The 16,478-nt window shown below is 33.5% G+C and overlaps 1 protein-coding gene across 1 annotated transcript in view; it reads right to left on the bottom strand.

The window, feature by feature from the left end:
• Nucleotides 1-16,478, bottom strand: part of LOC132547984 (protein O-mannosyl-transferase TMTC1-like) — a 60,026-nt gene that overhangs the window by 10,076 nt on the left and 33,472 nt on the right. Inside the window, exons 7-8 of the mRNA XM_060211799.1 lie at nt 8,869-9,058; nt 8,479-8,609 (exon numbers count right to left, since the gene is read on the bottom strand). Coding sequence (XP_060067782.1) covers nt 8,479-8,609; nt 8,869-9,058 — 321 coding nt within the window. The remainder of the gene's footprint in view (nt 1-8,478; nt 8,610-8,868; nt 9,059-16,478) is intronic.

The following is a 16,478-nucleotide window of genomic DNA, read 5'->3' as shown; positions in this document are numbered from 1 at the left end:
CCTTTTTGTTAATGAGAAGTTGTTTGAAGATGTTAACACATTTGACCCATGTGACCTATAGAATGAGAAAATAAAAATCACATGTACAAAATTGGTAAGCCTTCATTCCAGCATGCTATGGGCTGATTATCAGCACTCTGGGCCTTTTGGCTAATAAGAAGAAGTCATTTAAGTATTTTTATGCTTTTGTTCTTTGTGACCTTGAAAATGGGCCAAAGTAATTAATTTTATCAAACATGCTGCGGGTCCAAAAGCAGCATCCTGTGCCTTTCTGTTATTGAACAGAAGTTATTTAAAGATTTTGACATATTTGACACACTGTGTCAAACTGTGTAGCCCTTTGTCCCAGCTGGCTACTAGCCCAATTACAGCACCCTGGGTCTTTTGGTTATTGATGAGAAGTCATTTATAGACTTTTACACATTCGACACCTGTGACCTTCAAAGTAGGTCAGGGTCAACCATATGAACAAACTTGGTATCCATTCATCTGAGTAGGCTACCAGCCAAATATCAGCACCATGAACCTTTTGGCAGTTGAGAATAAGCTGTTAAAAAGATTTTAACATATTTGACCCCTGTGACCTTGGAAGTAATTCAAGGTCATTCATTGTAACATACTTGGTAGCCCTTCATCCCATCATACTACAGCCTCAATAACAGCACCCTGAACCTTTTGGTTATTGAGAATAAGTCATTTAAATGAAAAGTGTATGCTTGATGCATGACAACAGATAAAACATGATAGCTATAAGTCATCCTGACCCTTCAGGTCAGATGACCTAAAAACAGGCACAAAAAATTCTGTATATGAAAATCATGTCAAATGACGCATCTAAATATGTTCTGGAGCTTTATCAGGTTAATTAAATGGAAACATATATACTGGTGTGTCACAGACACTTTATGTAGTTCCAAATGTTCCAATCTTATTTTAAACAAGTTCAGTATGAAACTGATAACAGGGAACACTGTGAATCCTTTCTTCAATGAAAATAAAATACCTCTGACTGAGTACCACGTTAAAATTTACTGATTTATAAGTACCATGTTAAAATTGACTGATTTATAGAATCAAGAAGAATATTGCTGCAGTAATAAAACCTGTGGATGACATTTAGGACTGTCACATAAATGAAGGTACTGGAATGATGTATAGCTACAAAAACATGGTTGACATATAATGTTAAAGCACTTTATCGCACAAGAACACTTTTATCTACATCCTTACATCAATGACCTTTTTTATGCCACCATGTTGGCTGCTACATTCTATGCAGAGGCGTGAAGGAAAAAGCAAGACTTGATATAATTTTTCTATAAATTCTGACAGCATTGTGTTGAACCTAGTAGTTAAAATCACATATCTATAGTTGGTGTTGTTACCTAAACAATGCAAGCTTTAACAATGTTATAGTATTGTTACATCAGAAGAACCAAAGCAATCATACCTATTAAATGTTAAATCATTGTATCTTAGAATATGAATTTTGACACATTTGTACCCGATATATCAAAATATAATAAAATCATAATTATATCACCTCAAAAATCATTTAATAAAAGTCTCACATCCGTATTACTTCTTTTGACAGTACAATGCGATCCAAATTAGTATCTTTTTGAAATATATCAAAAGTAATGTTTCCTTGAATTTTACATATATATGTTTTTTTTTTTTGTTTGAACCTGATAAATGTAGAAAATGTAAGAGTTTTCATATTAATACCAAAATACAATGTATCCACAGCAGGAAAGTCTGTTTCATTGTTAAAATTTTCAACAGGAAACTAACCAGACTTTAAAGACCTTAGAGTAGACGTTCTACGATATCTTACATCTCTTTATAATGAGGGAAGCCCTACAACACTTTCTCCAGATATTGATCTTCATTCCTGTTTGCTCTATAGTGTTTTTTCTCCTCCACTTTTTGTGAGAGATAGCAGAACTTTAACGATACCCTGTAATTTTAAGAAGCTTTATCAACTACACCTCATATCAGTCTGTAACACTTTCTGATCATTACCGTTTCAAAATGTTTAAGGCTTCGTTAATTAATTCTTTGCTGAGTGTCTTCAATTTTAGAGGTGAGGTAATGCAAATGCAGAGTTATTAATAAAAATTTTGATATTTTGGAAAACACAGAAAATAAACCTAGGAATGTTTGTTTTTTTCCCTGTATTTTTGTGTAAATAATATGGTAAATTTTTTCATGTATGTAATACTTATTTTCTTACATGGCACACAGTGAACATATTCCTAATGTTGCTTCAAACCAAACTGCTACATGTTGTTAGAGCACTGACAAGGAGAATCCCTAAGGAAATCAGAAATTTTAGGACAGTTTTTATCACTTTAATTGGTTTTAAATTATTAAAAAATTATGAAAGTGAAAATGTTTGTTTATATTGCCCTTTAGCATTTCTCCCGACATTTCATCATCTCTGCAATAACAGTTTCTGTGTAAAACAACCTTTTATTTGATGAGACTGATATGTACGCCTAGGACCAAATCCATTTGTTACAGAGGCAGTTTTTCTTATAAAGGTGGACAAGTTACAGTATTACACCTTACTAGTGCTTGAGAAGAATGTTATGAATCTTGAAATGCTATGAAGTGCATTAAGTCTTACTACAAATGTAGTATTGCACAATTTTTTCTAGGTCTTAAAGCAACACTTAACGGCTTAAAATAACTTGCCTAAATGATTAACATCTACACCAAAATAGCTTCAATCTGTATTGTTAAACAATAATCCTTTTTCTACAGATTTGACAAAATTTTATGGAAAATTATAGTATTTCCGAAATGACTTTGGAAGATGTTTGGTTAATTAAAATCCACATATGAAATGACTTTCATATCAAATTATACAGAATTAATAAAAAAAACTTGACAATTTTCAAACTTTAACCTGAAAGAAAATTTAGCTATGTTTTCTTGTGACTTTAAATTATCTTGAAATTACTCTTACTTCAAAAGAAAACGAAATCAAGAAAAAATGATCAATTTTATTTGAGAATTGTATGAAGAATACATCTTTAGAGACCATTAGAGCTGTAGCAATGCCAAACTGGTTTTTTAAAATGTGTCTAATGTGTTGCTGTCAGGAGATGTCTTGTGTTGTAGTGAATTAATGGACTAACATTGATTTACAGGCCGTACAGTAACTGATAAAACAGGGTCAATATTATCGGAGGGTAACCAGAAATTGTGATTCTGGTTAACCAAAGAAATGTTTTGTTGTAATAAAATGTGCTAGAATTACATGTATTACTTTAAGTGGTAAAAATGAACAGTGTACAGTATATTGTTTTTGTTGTACAAAATTAAAAACTAAATTTTCTTCTGATGGTCACTTTGACCCTGATACTGGCTATAACATAAAAACACCCTAGATCATTTGTTTATTCAGACAAAACCCTTGAAAATTCTAACACATTTGACTTTGGTTACCATGAAGTAGGTCAAGGATATATTGATCACATGACGCTACTAACTAAATAACAGGATCCTGGGCATAAAGGGTATGGAGAATACCTCATTTGAAGAAATTACCACATTTGACCAAAGTTGTGGGTCAAGGTCATTTGTTTTTACAAAGTTTTAATGCCCTTCCTTGAGCATGCTATGAATCAAATATCATTGGGAAAAGAAGTTTTTTGAAGATTTCAACACATTTGACCCAAATGACCTTCAACTTGGGTCAAGGTAGTTGATTTAAACCAACTTAGCAGCCCTCCATTCCAGCATGCTACAGAGCCCAATATCAGGACACTTGGCCTTTTGATCAGTGACGGGAAGTTGTTTGAGGATTCCTACACATTTGACCCCTTCAATCTTTAGAGTGGGTTATAAAGGTGATTCATTTGAACAAACCTGGTTGCTCTTCATTCCAGCAAGATACAATTATCAGTGCCCTGGGTTTTGGGGTATCCAGAATAGATTATATAAAGGACAGATTCAATTTAAAAGTCCTTCACACAAGCATGCTATTTGTCAAACCATGCCCATCAAGGATTAATGAATACTCAAAAGCCTAGCTACTACCAAGCAGAAATATCCACCAGTTGATGCTACAATGTAGAATGGGAGCATATGAAACAAGCGCATGATTCCAGAGCTTGTTGGAAAAAAATAATGAAACAGGAATTCCCAATGCATTTAAATAATTCAATTTCTCAAAATTTTTCAACAAGAAATGTTTTCTTTTTTTTTCTGACAGTAAGAAGATTTACAAAATTGATGAGGTTTGTCAATAATAAGTTTAGCCCCAGATTGTAACAATCACTGTTATGCCAATTGTACGGAAGAACACCACTTAGTAATATAATGAACAAAGCTTAAGTAAGAAGGTGACAGATATTTTACCATCTTTACTTCTGCAGACAATACATTTAGTATAACTGCATCACAGTAAGGGACTCCTGATTGATTCGTAGACTGGATGTATTTTGAGTCAGCACTCTGTCAATTTACAATCACCCAATCTAATATCTCATGATCACAGTAGCACAGGCTGGGCGTCTTCTGGAACCATTTCCTGTTAAAGTCTAGTCACGGATCTCCTTCTATATACATGTGTATTACCAATAAACGCTATCTACAGGATTTGTGCATAGCTAGTTTAATTTCTTAAAGAAGGGTTTTTAGAAAGATTGTGTAAGCATAGTAGCTGCAAACAATTAAAGCTTGTATGATTTGATACCAATTTACCTTAAGCAATGATTTATCTCAAACTTAAAGGATACACCTCAATTTCACCTGAAGGAAGATCAATGCTTAGCATCTGCAGAAACAGAGACAATTAAATTTACTGTCCCAATCCTAGTGCCTTCCATCTACACCAATCTTCCCTTTAAATAATTGATACTACTCCTGCTATATACTATGCTGATTAGACAACTTTACAATAACAGTATGCAGATGTCCATTAATGGTGTCAACATTTGGCTGACTTTTTCTATGTTTAGAAATGTACAAAATGTTTATTTGTCAGACAAAGATATATATCTTTTTGAATGCAAATAAAAATAGAAATCCGATATCGGCAGTGTTTAAGTTTTCAAATAGTGCATTTACTGCTAAGGCAAACTCATATTGTGTGAACAATATAAAACAAGGAAGTACAGAAATTACCCCCCACTCCTTTATAGAATATATCACACCTTCAGAGATGAATGCCTCTCTAAACAAAAAGGAGAGATCAAAGTCTTTAACTTAAGCAGCTCTGATTACAGTATAGACCTGTTATTATTTTTCTACTGGGCTATTAACTTCCCTTGTAAAAAGACGTGCGTGTTGAGGCTGAATCAGTTTTGTTACCTGTTCTCAAACCTGACTGAGTTGTTTATTTCCTTGAACACATCAATTCAATCTTTAATTTAAACATACATACATGGTGGGCATGAATACAATCTGGTTGATAGATAAATAGAGATACATCGGTGCTGATGTCCTTTTATCTATCTGTTACATATGGGTTGCATGCCTATTGACATATAACCCTGCTGACCTAGATTCCTTACCCATAGGTTGCACCTAGGGAAAGTTATCTCTGTGGCGTTTTCTGACCCCCATCTTAAACTTGTTTAATGTTTTTCATAACATTGTTAACAAGAAAATTTGGTATATGATGTACATTCATGAGAGTTTATGTACATTTACATATATATGTCGTTAATAAAAACGGCCAATTTCAATTCATATTGAGTCTTTGTGGTTTATTTACAAGTCTAACTAGCTTGCCATGGTAGCTGTTCATAGTGGAATCATTTATAATAGTACATTTATGTGCTTTTTTTAGTCTCATAGTTTAGGATTGTTGATGAGGCTGTATTGTTAACAGGAGTTATCAGTGAATCCAACTATATCGTCATTAACCATTGTCCTGAGTGGGGAATCCCCTATCTCAACCCTGAGGGTGAGAGAAGAAAATCTCACACCTTTGAAAAGAATGGATATACCTGTTGAGGTTAAGAGAATTTTTGTCCTCTATTCCAAACTATACACATGGTTAAATACCTTTGTATCATTGTATAGCTGGAGATACCATACAGACTTAAAGCAGTATAAAATGGTGATAAAATGAGAATAAAAACTGGACAAACAGATCGCCAGGAAATATTAAGGCATATGTTAGAACAATCAAATTTTACAATTGTGTGTGACATTAAATGGTCAAACCAATTGGCTTTTTTTTTCTTGTCCAGTACATGTATCTACTTGCAGTTCAGAAAGTAAATTAATAATGAATATGATATTGAATAACCATATGCATCAATAATTTTGTAACTTCTTCATTGATAGTGACTTAATTCATATAAGAAAACTACCTAAAAACCTAATTTCAAACAGAACCTTTGTAAAAAATATGCCAGATTAATATTTCAATCTTGTCAACATTTACAGAATACCATCATGAATACCAGGTAATCACATTTTCAAGTCTGAAACAACAGCTTAGATTGTCATTCTAATGTCAGGTTTACCATGGCAACCATGATTAATTTAAAAAAAAAAAAAAAAAAATCATCATTATAAGGGGAAATAATTTAGTTATAACTTATATTCATTTTAATGTTTAGTACACTTATTCATATTTCTTTTGTTTTCACCTAGAAAAGTATATTGTAAATTAGAAAAAAAGATATGCAGCTAATTTTTAATATTTAGAGGATTTTTTTCTGTTGCCATAATGTGTTAACATATTTTTGTAATGTAATCATAGTAATTAACACAAGTCAATTTCATTGATGTCTCATCTGTTCATTTAATGGCTTTGACAAAATGTCTTTAAAACAACTCTTCACAAAAAGCTATCTGTAATTTGAAAACATTTCACATTTGTGACCTTGAATAAAAAAAAACAGAAGATTAAATTATTTTTTTCTCTAAACATAATTCTGCAGACTTAATATTTGGCTGCTTCAATAATGCTCCCATGTTTAAAATGAAGCAAATTAAGTTCCTGACAAATATAGAACAGAGTAAATTCCTCCATTACATAAGCTGACAACTTAGTTTTCTCCATAGGGTCAATCTATCTTTACTTCCATGACAAGATATATTTTTTTCAATATTTACTAAACACACTGACCTGAAGTATACAAACACTATGTTCAGATACCATGGATTTTCTTTAAGGACTAACTCAGAGTGGATGAAATTTAAAAAAATTGTATTATTTGGTTCTAAATTAATAACTACCACCACAGGTATATCCAATAGGATCTCAGAGTGCTATCAGTTCAAGCCCCCTATATTTTGTCCTTATTGTAAAGCTTTTGATATTAAATCGTATCAAGCATCATATTATATACCTGTGAATGAAATTTAACATTCACCTAGTTAAATTTCAGGGACATGTTGCCATTCTAAAAAATTCATAGTTACAATAAAACAAAATCAAATTGTCCATGAAGGTGTTAATCTCAGCGATAAATTTTGTGTGGCCCTTTCAGTCACAAGTTGGATACAACAGCTGTAAATAAAACAAACTACACCTACACAAACTTTACTGGACGATTTTTATGTGTAAACATATAATATCATTTAAATCTGTGTACCTGCACTGAATGTTACCTTGATAATGAGTGAGATACACAACTTAAAAACCTTTTAACCAAGTAAACATAAACTACATATAAAGATACAGAACCCACGTCTTCAAAGTGTCTATTTCAGTGATCAACTATACGGAACAACGGACGGTGTTCCTTTTCTAAAAAGGATACATGTACATATACATTTTATACTCAAATGAAAGTGCCAAAGTTTACATGTAATTTAAAAAACAATCTATTGCAGTCTTAATAGTTCAAATGAATCAACTAATATAACTAGCAAAAGTTATTCTTAACACAAATAAAAAGTTTTGATAAAAATTCAGAATACAGAATTACAGGGAAAAAAATAATTGTTTGTGTCTCTATGTACATCATTCACATTAATGCATAACATCTTGATCATTAAAGAGATGAAAGGTATAAAGAAATGAATCGCTGACAATAATTCACTAACCATCTGCAGTGTACACCATAATATACAGCGTGTGAAAGATCATTAGAGTTCAGGCTCGATAAGCCAAAAGTTGCAGATTATTGATATTGAATATATACCAGCTAATAACGACGAAAAAAGCACTTAAAATATTTTCAAATCTTTTTGCTTTTCAAACGTAAACAATGCATCCTTTTATTTTGAGACAATTTCAAATGTTTTAATGTGATGTTCTTAAACAATTTAAAACACCCTCTAATGATATATAATGATTGATGCCATCTTGACTGTATAAGGAAATAAACAAGAGGCCCATAAGGCAAATTTGATTCATCACCAAAGAATGCTTCAGATCAAATTAGGACAAAATCTTATCATTTCTACTGTAGGATTTGCTCTTTTTCCCCTATTAGGGCCCGTCTCTCCAACTCTCGCGTCTCATTAGGCCAAGACCCACCATCACAGAGTTGTATTTACCTGGGAATATACAGGACCCTTTCAGCCAGTACGAATCCGACCCTGAACAGTAGGTTAGAGGCAGGCAAGAAGGGCAGCACCAGTAGCAGAAGGCTGGTCAAGAGGACATCTCCTCCACCGGTAGACAAAGACTGAAATGGAAATAAAGGCTCTGTAGTGAGTGCAGTTCTTTTATTTGAAAAGTTCAACAAACAGCACTGGTTCTGTGGAGGTTTTGTTAATGCCAGTACATCTTGAACCCATGTTCAATAGGAATGTCATTGAAAGCTTACTCTTCAATAAAGCACTTAAATTATAGTTATAACATATGCCAATGTTTGTATTGGCAGTCACAACAATTACAAGGTACCAAACACTGGTTTTATAGAGTATGACATTCAAAACACTCACATCAAAATTCTTCCACCAGTGCCAGATCAGTGTAGCAACCATAACAAAGAATAAGATGGTTGCAAGGTTACGGGTGTCAAAGATGCTCTCAACCAATGGGATGCTACCAACTTGCCAATCATAGCAAAGTGTGGAGGGAAACAGGAGGAGAAGACCATTGTACATCCACAGGTAAGAATATGTCAGACACCTGGAAATAGACCAAAACCATTATACAGAAATAGCTGCATTAGATATGTATTAAGTAATACAGCAAAGAATAGAACAATTCAACCTGAAAAACAAACAAAATCTCCAAAATAAAGTCACTTAAGCCTGATGATAATTCAGTGATAATGTCAATTCTCAACTCCCCCCTCATTCATTAACACCTCACTCAAAACCAGTATAAAATACAAAATGATGGTGGGCTGGCAAAGTTAAAAGAAAAAAACCCTAGTTTGTCTGAGTGAGACAGCACAAGCAGCAAGACTTAGGGAAGCAGCAGTAAACCTGTAACCCTTGAAGCCTGGTGTTCCTAGAATTGGTGGTCATTACCCCCACATCATTGTACATACTTTTAAGAAATCAGGTTTTACTTACCAGAACTACTCTTTGTTTTATTTACTCTTTGTTTTATCTACTCTATATACTGACACACTAGGAGGGTCTATTCACATCCACCAAGGATAATCTTTTCATATCTTTTCTGTTTTGTTCTTTGCTACATTCTATTTATAACTTCTTGTAAACAAATTAAAGGTAATATGCTCAAGTAGAGCAATATGTAAAATATCACATTCAAAATGATTCTTTGTATTGTTATCTTGTATATAAGAATAAAGCTGAAAAAGTGGACTTTGAACTTTTCTATTCATATAGGAAGTTGTAGTAGCTACTTGCTACTTGTGTTGTCTCACTCAGACAAACTAGGGTTTTTTTCTTTTAACTTTGCCAACCCACCATCATTTTGTATTTCATACTGGTTGAGAGTGAGGTGTTAAGGAAGGAGGGGGGAGTTCAGAATTTAGATACCACAATGGTGTCCTTCTGCAATGTGGCATCATCGCGCCCTCTGCAGTGTGGCATCATTGGCCACTCACTCAGCAGCATAGTTAAGACCAATACTGTATTTCAATTCCTTAAAAAATGCTTCATAAGACATTTTCGAGGAAAAGTAATCATAAACTTTCAATATTAAAATCCATCATGGCAAATGGCAGACATGTTAAATTCAGAGCAATCTGAAAATGTGGCTTGCACAACAAGCACTCCTACTGAAAGGAGCTTCTTGAAAATCCCTCCAGTAATTCTGGAGGAATAGTGATAACAATGTTCTAATGTCAATTTCAAAAATGGCCCCTAGCAGCCATCTTCACATTGGATCAATCCAAAAATGTGTGTTATGTAGTTAAGGATCTATATTGGTGATATGTTGATCGAGCTTCTGGATAATTCCTTAAATTGTTCTGGAGTATGGATGGATACACAGGGATGACTGAACCAATGATGAAAAGCATTTAATTAGTCTATTAATGAGGATAGACAAAAGTGTATCTCATTCACTGGATATTACATTTCATGGAAAATGACTTTCAAAAATAGATTACGAAGAATATTCTCAAATATGGAAACTTCAGACAATTTTTATTTAATCAAAACAGTATAAACTTGAACACTACAATATACTGTGGCATCAGACGGATTCCCCATGAAAATTAAAATCTGGAACAGGAATACAATAATCTTTTGTCTTAAATAAATCAGTTTATTAGTGTATTACTAATTGTGTTCTGAGCCATTGTTAACATTAACTTCCTTGTCAGTTGCTATATCTAACAAAAGGCCTCTTTAATTGTCAACAAAGTTCAGAGGTTATACCTGTCCCAGAATTTAGTCGAAAACCGACCAATTAACAGTCCCTTGATATTTTTCAGTCAAAAGTGTATAAGTCTAAATGTTATATTTTAGGAAAGGATGGCGTAATTGTTGAATTATAAAAGCAACCCAGTGTTAGGTTCTAAAGTCCTTGTTAAAGGTTTCACATATCTGTGCACATTTTGGTTCAAATAAAGAGTCTCTTATTCTTAAGCTAGGTATTTCTTTTCATAAGAAATAAATAATTATCAAACTTTAAGAATAAACTCAGCTTATATTACAGCAATGAAAATCCTTCTTTTGTTTGTATGGGAAATTGATCCCACCTATGTCTTCATCCTCTCTCTTCAATTAGAATTTAAATGGTAATGTGATTACTACTCTGATATTTTATACATATGCTGACTAAGAACAAGAATTTTAAAGAAAAAATTATTATTTTTTCTTTTAATTTACACGAAACCACAATTGTTTGCTGAATATACCACATGTAATGAGACAGTCACTAACAGGAAACAGGCAGTGGGTGTGTGATTTTTGGCTGGGTAATTTTTGCCCCTTCAAAAGCCAGGGTCATTTTGAGGCAGTGTTTCCGTGTAGGAGCTGATAGCTTAATCCCACTGAAAGACATACTGGAGGCCAAATTGTTGCAAACCATCCAGAGTAATTGCATGAGATAAAGTGTTTTGTTCAAGGACAAACCACAACAGCACAGACAAGTCCATTTCTCAGTTTCCTGAGAAACACAAACAACCACGTACTGCACCAACAGGGTGTGTCAAACCACAGATCTAAAATCACAGGGCTTTGAGTTACTGCCAACACTGAAGGACTTATCACCACCCTCTGGTGAAACTGTGTGAACATGCGGTCTTCCAACCATTTGTCTCATAACAAAAAACAACATACAATGTCACTTACAGTGTGAAAACATTTGTATTCACAATTTCGATGGGATTTTGTGTCTGGTTTAAATTTTCATTTCATTACCCTTACAGGTGATGGTAATATAAAAACCCTATCAGCTACTTTTTACAGTAAAACTAACAATTTCTAAGGAAAAATCAATGAAGCGAAACCAATAAGCATCAATATTCATGTTTATCTGTAGAAAATGGTCTTTGCATGGATCCCATTCATGTTTTCTTCCCATTGAAGCAGAAAAAAATCCAGTAAAAATGAAAACATAGAAACTAATCCCCAATGAATGCCATAGGTAAGTTAATCGACTTCTCAACAGGTGAGAACCATTGAGAATAGCCAAGTAAGAAGAACCATCTCTGTAGTGATCTCTTATCACCACATAGAAAATTTGGGGCTTTCAACCTTCAGCTTTAGTGTTTTGAACTAGAGAATTTGCAACATAATTCTAGTCCCTTATAATAAAACCTCTTCAACATCTTCTTTAGTGAAGTGTTTCATTCTACCATTTATGAAATCCACAATCTAATGAAATTAGAAATGGTTTTAAACATAAAGTTTTATAAATCTACCTAAATTAGGAATTATCAAAAGTCCATTTAATTTTGCTAACAAAATTTGTAGCCAGATATGATCAGGGAAACTTGCCAACTCTGGATAACATGAACTCAAGCACCTGCTTCATGTCTCGTAATGAACGGAGTACAAAAATATGCTATCTGTTACTAGGTCACAGCAATAATTTCAAGCTTCAAGTATTGTTGGACTTACAAAAGTCTTAACCTGTTGTCCGATCCCATTAACATTTCAAAAGTTGATAGAATTTGTTGAAGTTGAATTGAAATTTAAATCCTTTAACTACAATTGTAAGTGCACACTGTCTGCCTGTGGCAGTATGTGGGCTTATGAACCATTTTACACGTACTGATCTGGAAACACTATTTTCTCACCATACTGATATAAATATTAAATTCTGTAATCAAAGGCATCAATCTATAATGATTGGGATGAAAACATAAACCTGAACTAGAGTCTAGCTGTAATTTAAACACAGAGCTTTTCCTCTTTGTGAAATGTCAGTAAGAGGGCTTTACAGTCTACTATAACAGTATTTTGGCCATTCTGCTGATTAGCATAAATGTTTTATGTTTCACTTGATGTCACCGGCTTTACATATGTAAGTGTGGGTGATTTAATTTCTAAACATGTTATAAAATATTGACGTTATGACCAATCATCTGCAAAGTCCACTCAGTCAATGTGTTTCATTCTTCATTTTCAAAATATATGGTCAATAAAACTTTGTATAAAATACAAGGTTTGTATTTTGATGTTCGGTGGATGTTAAGGAAATTGTTAGACATTTGAGGATACTTTACAGGAGGAGGGGGAGGTGTAATACTAAATCAGTCATGTGAGATCTTAACTTTCCAATCTGTTAGGGTTTTCTGTTTACTACTATAGACCTATAGGTGATGATATGATCGTGAAGTGAACAATAGCAAACTATAATGTTGTCTTGATGTTTTTATTGATGGTGTAGGGACCACATTCAGAAATTAATTACAGTCATATACCTAACACCTTGTCCACAGTAGGAAACAGTATAAGGTCACAGTGCAGAAATATTCCATATCATTCCCGACAACAAACTATTGTAGCAGTTTCCTACAGGGATCAAATTATGAGACATGTTGAGAACTGTTAAGATAGCCCAGACACTGTGAATAATCAGAATTATTCACAAGAAGATAATAACCCTATTGATAAACAGACTACGCCTATCAACATCTAATCTTATTAGTATCAATTTCATGTCTTTTCATTTTCAAAATGTTCAAGCTACGATAAACACTGCCACAGTTTGTCATGCTGATGTTTCAGTATTGTGAATTTAATCCTCATCTCAGCCAACAACAACTTAAAATCTTGACAGCACCATGCCAATCCTATATATACTTCTTCATATTGAGATTTATGAAGATATGAATCTGTTAGAGAGAGAAACAAGTGAGACTGTATGCTAAATCAGCATAAAAGCTAGGATATGTCCCAAGTGACTCTGAAGCTGATTGAGATGTGAAAAAAAGAAGGAGGCAGCTAGACCATTTTATATCTGTATGACTGTTTGAGATTGTACAAAAGAAACACAAGTGAATAGCACCTATTAATACAAATTTAGATTTAGATACAGTAGAGCAGAACAATGATATAAACTGTATTAACATGTGTTCTTCTTCTTTCGTGGAGTTGTCAGTGATGCTATAGGCCTATCAATTTTGGAGCCTAAGAGGTGGCCTTGGAAAATCCAAGGTGATGGAAAAAACCACATAAGTCTAGATGGGGAGGCACATTAACATCATATTTTAAGAAATTTTGTTATTTTCATATATCAGATAAGTTTTGAATATGTCAATTCCAATGAATTTAAACATGGTAGCACTTGTTACAGCAAACCTGGACTAAAGACTCTCTTTAGATAAAAACATACAAAGATTGAACACCTCATATGACTCTAAAGATGATTCGCTTTGTGGTATACAGAACTGAAAATATAGCTTTTATTAAAACCATTCCATCATATCATATTGTTTCCAATAATCAAAGCTTTTATCAGTCTTAAACGTCTCTTCCTTATACCCATGGGGATATCCAGGGCCCATCTCTAGGTTAACTTGCTTTTGTTTTCACGAGGAATAACTAAATCATTTTCAACCTTGAAGGGCAAACTGCTGGAAACAAAACCAGCCAATTAAGTTTATTAGTTTCACCTCCAGATGTAGCATTGTTGTTACGATACTACAATAAAGTCACAAAATTTATTGAACAATACACATTCCTGTCCTTGCATCTGAGGACCTTACAGATATTCTCTACATTAGCCACTTACCGATCAATCTTTACATATACAAGAAAGAACAGCTCTTTGACCACTGTAAAGCAGTATGATTTTAAGCCTGACAAGTTCGGTGTTCCAAATCTCCCTACTACCCCAGCTATATGAAAGCTGACATTGTACAATCCAACATCATGACATCCATGCTGGACATAATTCTGATAAAGATAGAATGGTGAAGATTTAATAAGCATGAGCAAGTTTAAAGACTGCCAGAAAGGTCTCATTGAAAAATTATTATTTTTCATAAATGACATGAAGGTTGATATTTCTATTATGTCCACTGGTGATACTTTATGGTAATGTTGTTGTCAGATCCCCACTGGTAGGAAGCGACATCACTAGAATTCAATCGTGGCCTAGATTTTGCATGAGTTGTGCCAGATTAAATCTGTCAATATTCCCAAACTTCCTGAGCAGAACTTAAAGGTTACCCTGAATTTCCCCAAAAGAGCTTTCCAGAGGAATAGCTCGGTAATATGTCTATTTTTTTCTATCCACTTTGCTCCGTAAAGTTGAAAATAAAACCTATAAATACGAAATTGATCATTTGATAGTTTGACCTTGACCTTGTTATTATGGAATCAATATAGTAACAGGGTGAAACCTGGAAATCAAATCTTTTTGCTTTCATAATTCCATCTGTCATTTCCGCCTGAAGTATGTATATTGTATCTATGTCAGATACGGCAGGGGCATCGCCTGAATGGTCTATTCAATTTGTGTCTATATTCCTGCTGTGAGGAAATGATTTGCTATTTGGGTTTCTTTCTCATCCGTTCAAATCACTATGGAGTCTCTTGGCCATATTAGTAACAATTTGATTTCACTATTTCTACAGCAATAACGTTGTCAATGAATATTAAGATTAACTTTATCCAGTCCAATTGATATAGGCAGAGCACAATCTACCTCAAAATCTGATATACCTATAAAACTGGGCCTCAAATAAATTTGATTTATATGTCACTGCAGAAGGACAGTTTTCCCAATAGCTCTTAGCTTTCACTATTACAAACCATGTCCTTCGGGATTAACTTACAGTCAGAGCAAACATATTCCTATTTATATTATGCTTGTCAGTCACACAAAGTCCTGTCTGTATCCCTGCTGTGTTGTGTAAGCATAATACCGTCCATACCAATGATAAACATCTCTCATCCTTTTGCAAGGACAGTTCTTTTGACTGTCATCTGCATTCAATGAAGGTACCTGTATTAACTCAAATAGAGAATTGTACGTTTTGAATCACTATTGATTGGACCTAATCTAGCTAGGAAGAGTAATCCCCCAGGAATGCCATAACAACAAATCCCTGAAACCTATAGTAGCTGTTTCTGCTTCATCTAATCCAAACCATCAAAAGATTTAATACAAGAATATATTTGATAAAGCACATTTCCTATGTGAATATCCATTTTGTTCCAAAATTAATATTTTGTTGATGAAAAGTTTGTGAATTGCTGCTGTCAGTTATTATTTGACTGAAGGTGGAAAATTACCTTTGTCTGGAAATCAATGTGAAAGGACTAATTTTGAATGCTCATACCAGAAGTGTCAAGAAGACAATCATCCCACTTCAAATGTTGTATACAAAAAAATAATACTGAACAACATTTTGTTTGTTAAGTGACATGTTTAATCACTGATGAACTATTTCTGTTATTTGTAAGTGAACAGAAACTATAATGCTATATAACACCTATCCTCTATATAATGCTATATAACACCTATCCTCTACCTTCTTAAATGTTTTGTTACATGTATTTACACTTAAAAGATAATACACACACAAAATAAAGATACTGAAGCAAAAACATTTTCAATAGAGTTTTACTATATTCATTGATTCATTCTCTAATACTTCAAATTGAATATAACCTCAGATGAAGATCTGAGTTGAATGGTTTGACACTCACTACCCATTGTGGTTTGT

The sequence above is a fragment of the Ylistrum balloti genome, unplaced genomic scaffold (assembly GCF_031769215.1).
Source record: "Ylistrum balloti isolate Yb309-2 unplaced genomic scaffold, AGI_CSIRO_Ybal_v1 Utg369992, whole genome shotgun sequence".
Classification (NCBI taxonomy): Eukaryota; Metazoa; Mollusca; class Bivalvia; order Pectinida; family Pectinidae; genus Ylistrum; species Ylistrum balloti.
Note: the sequence above shows the minus strand (reverse complement) of the source record. Positions and strands in the feature narration are given on the sequence as shown.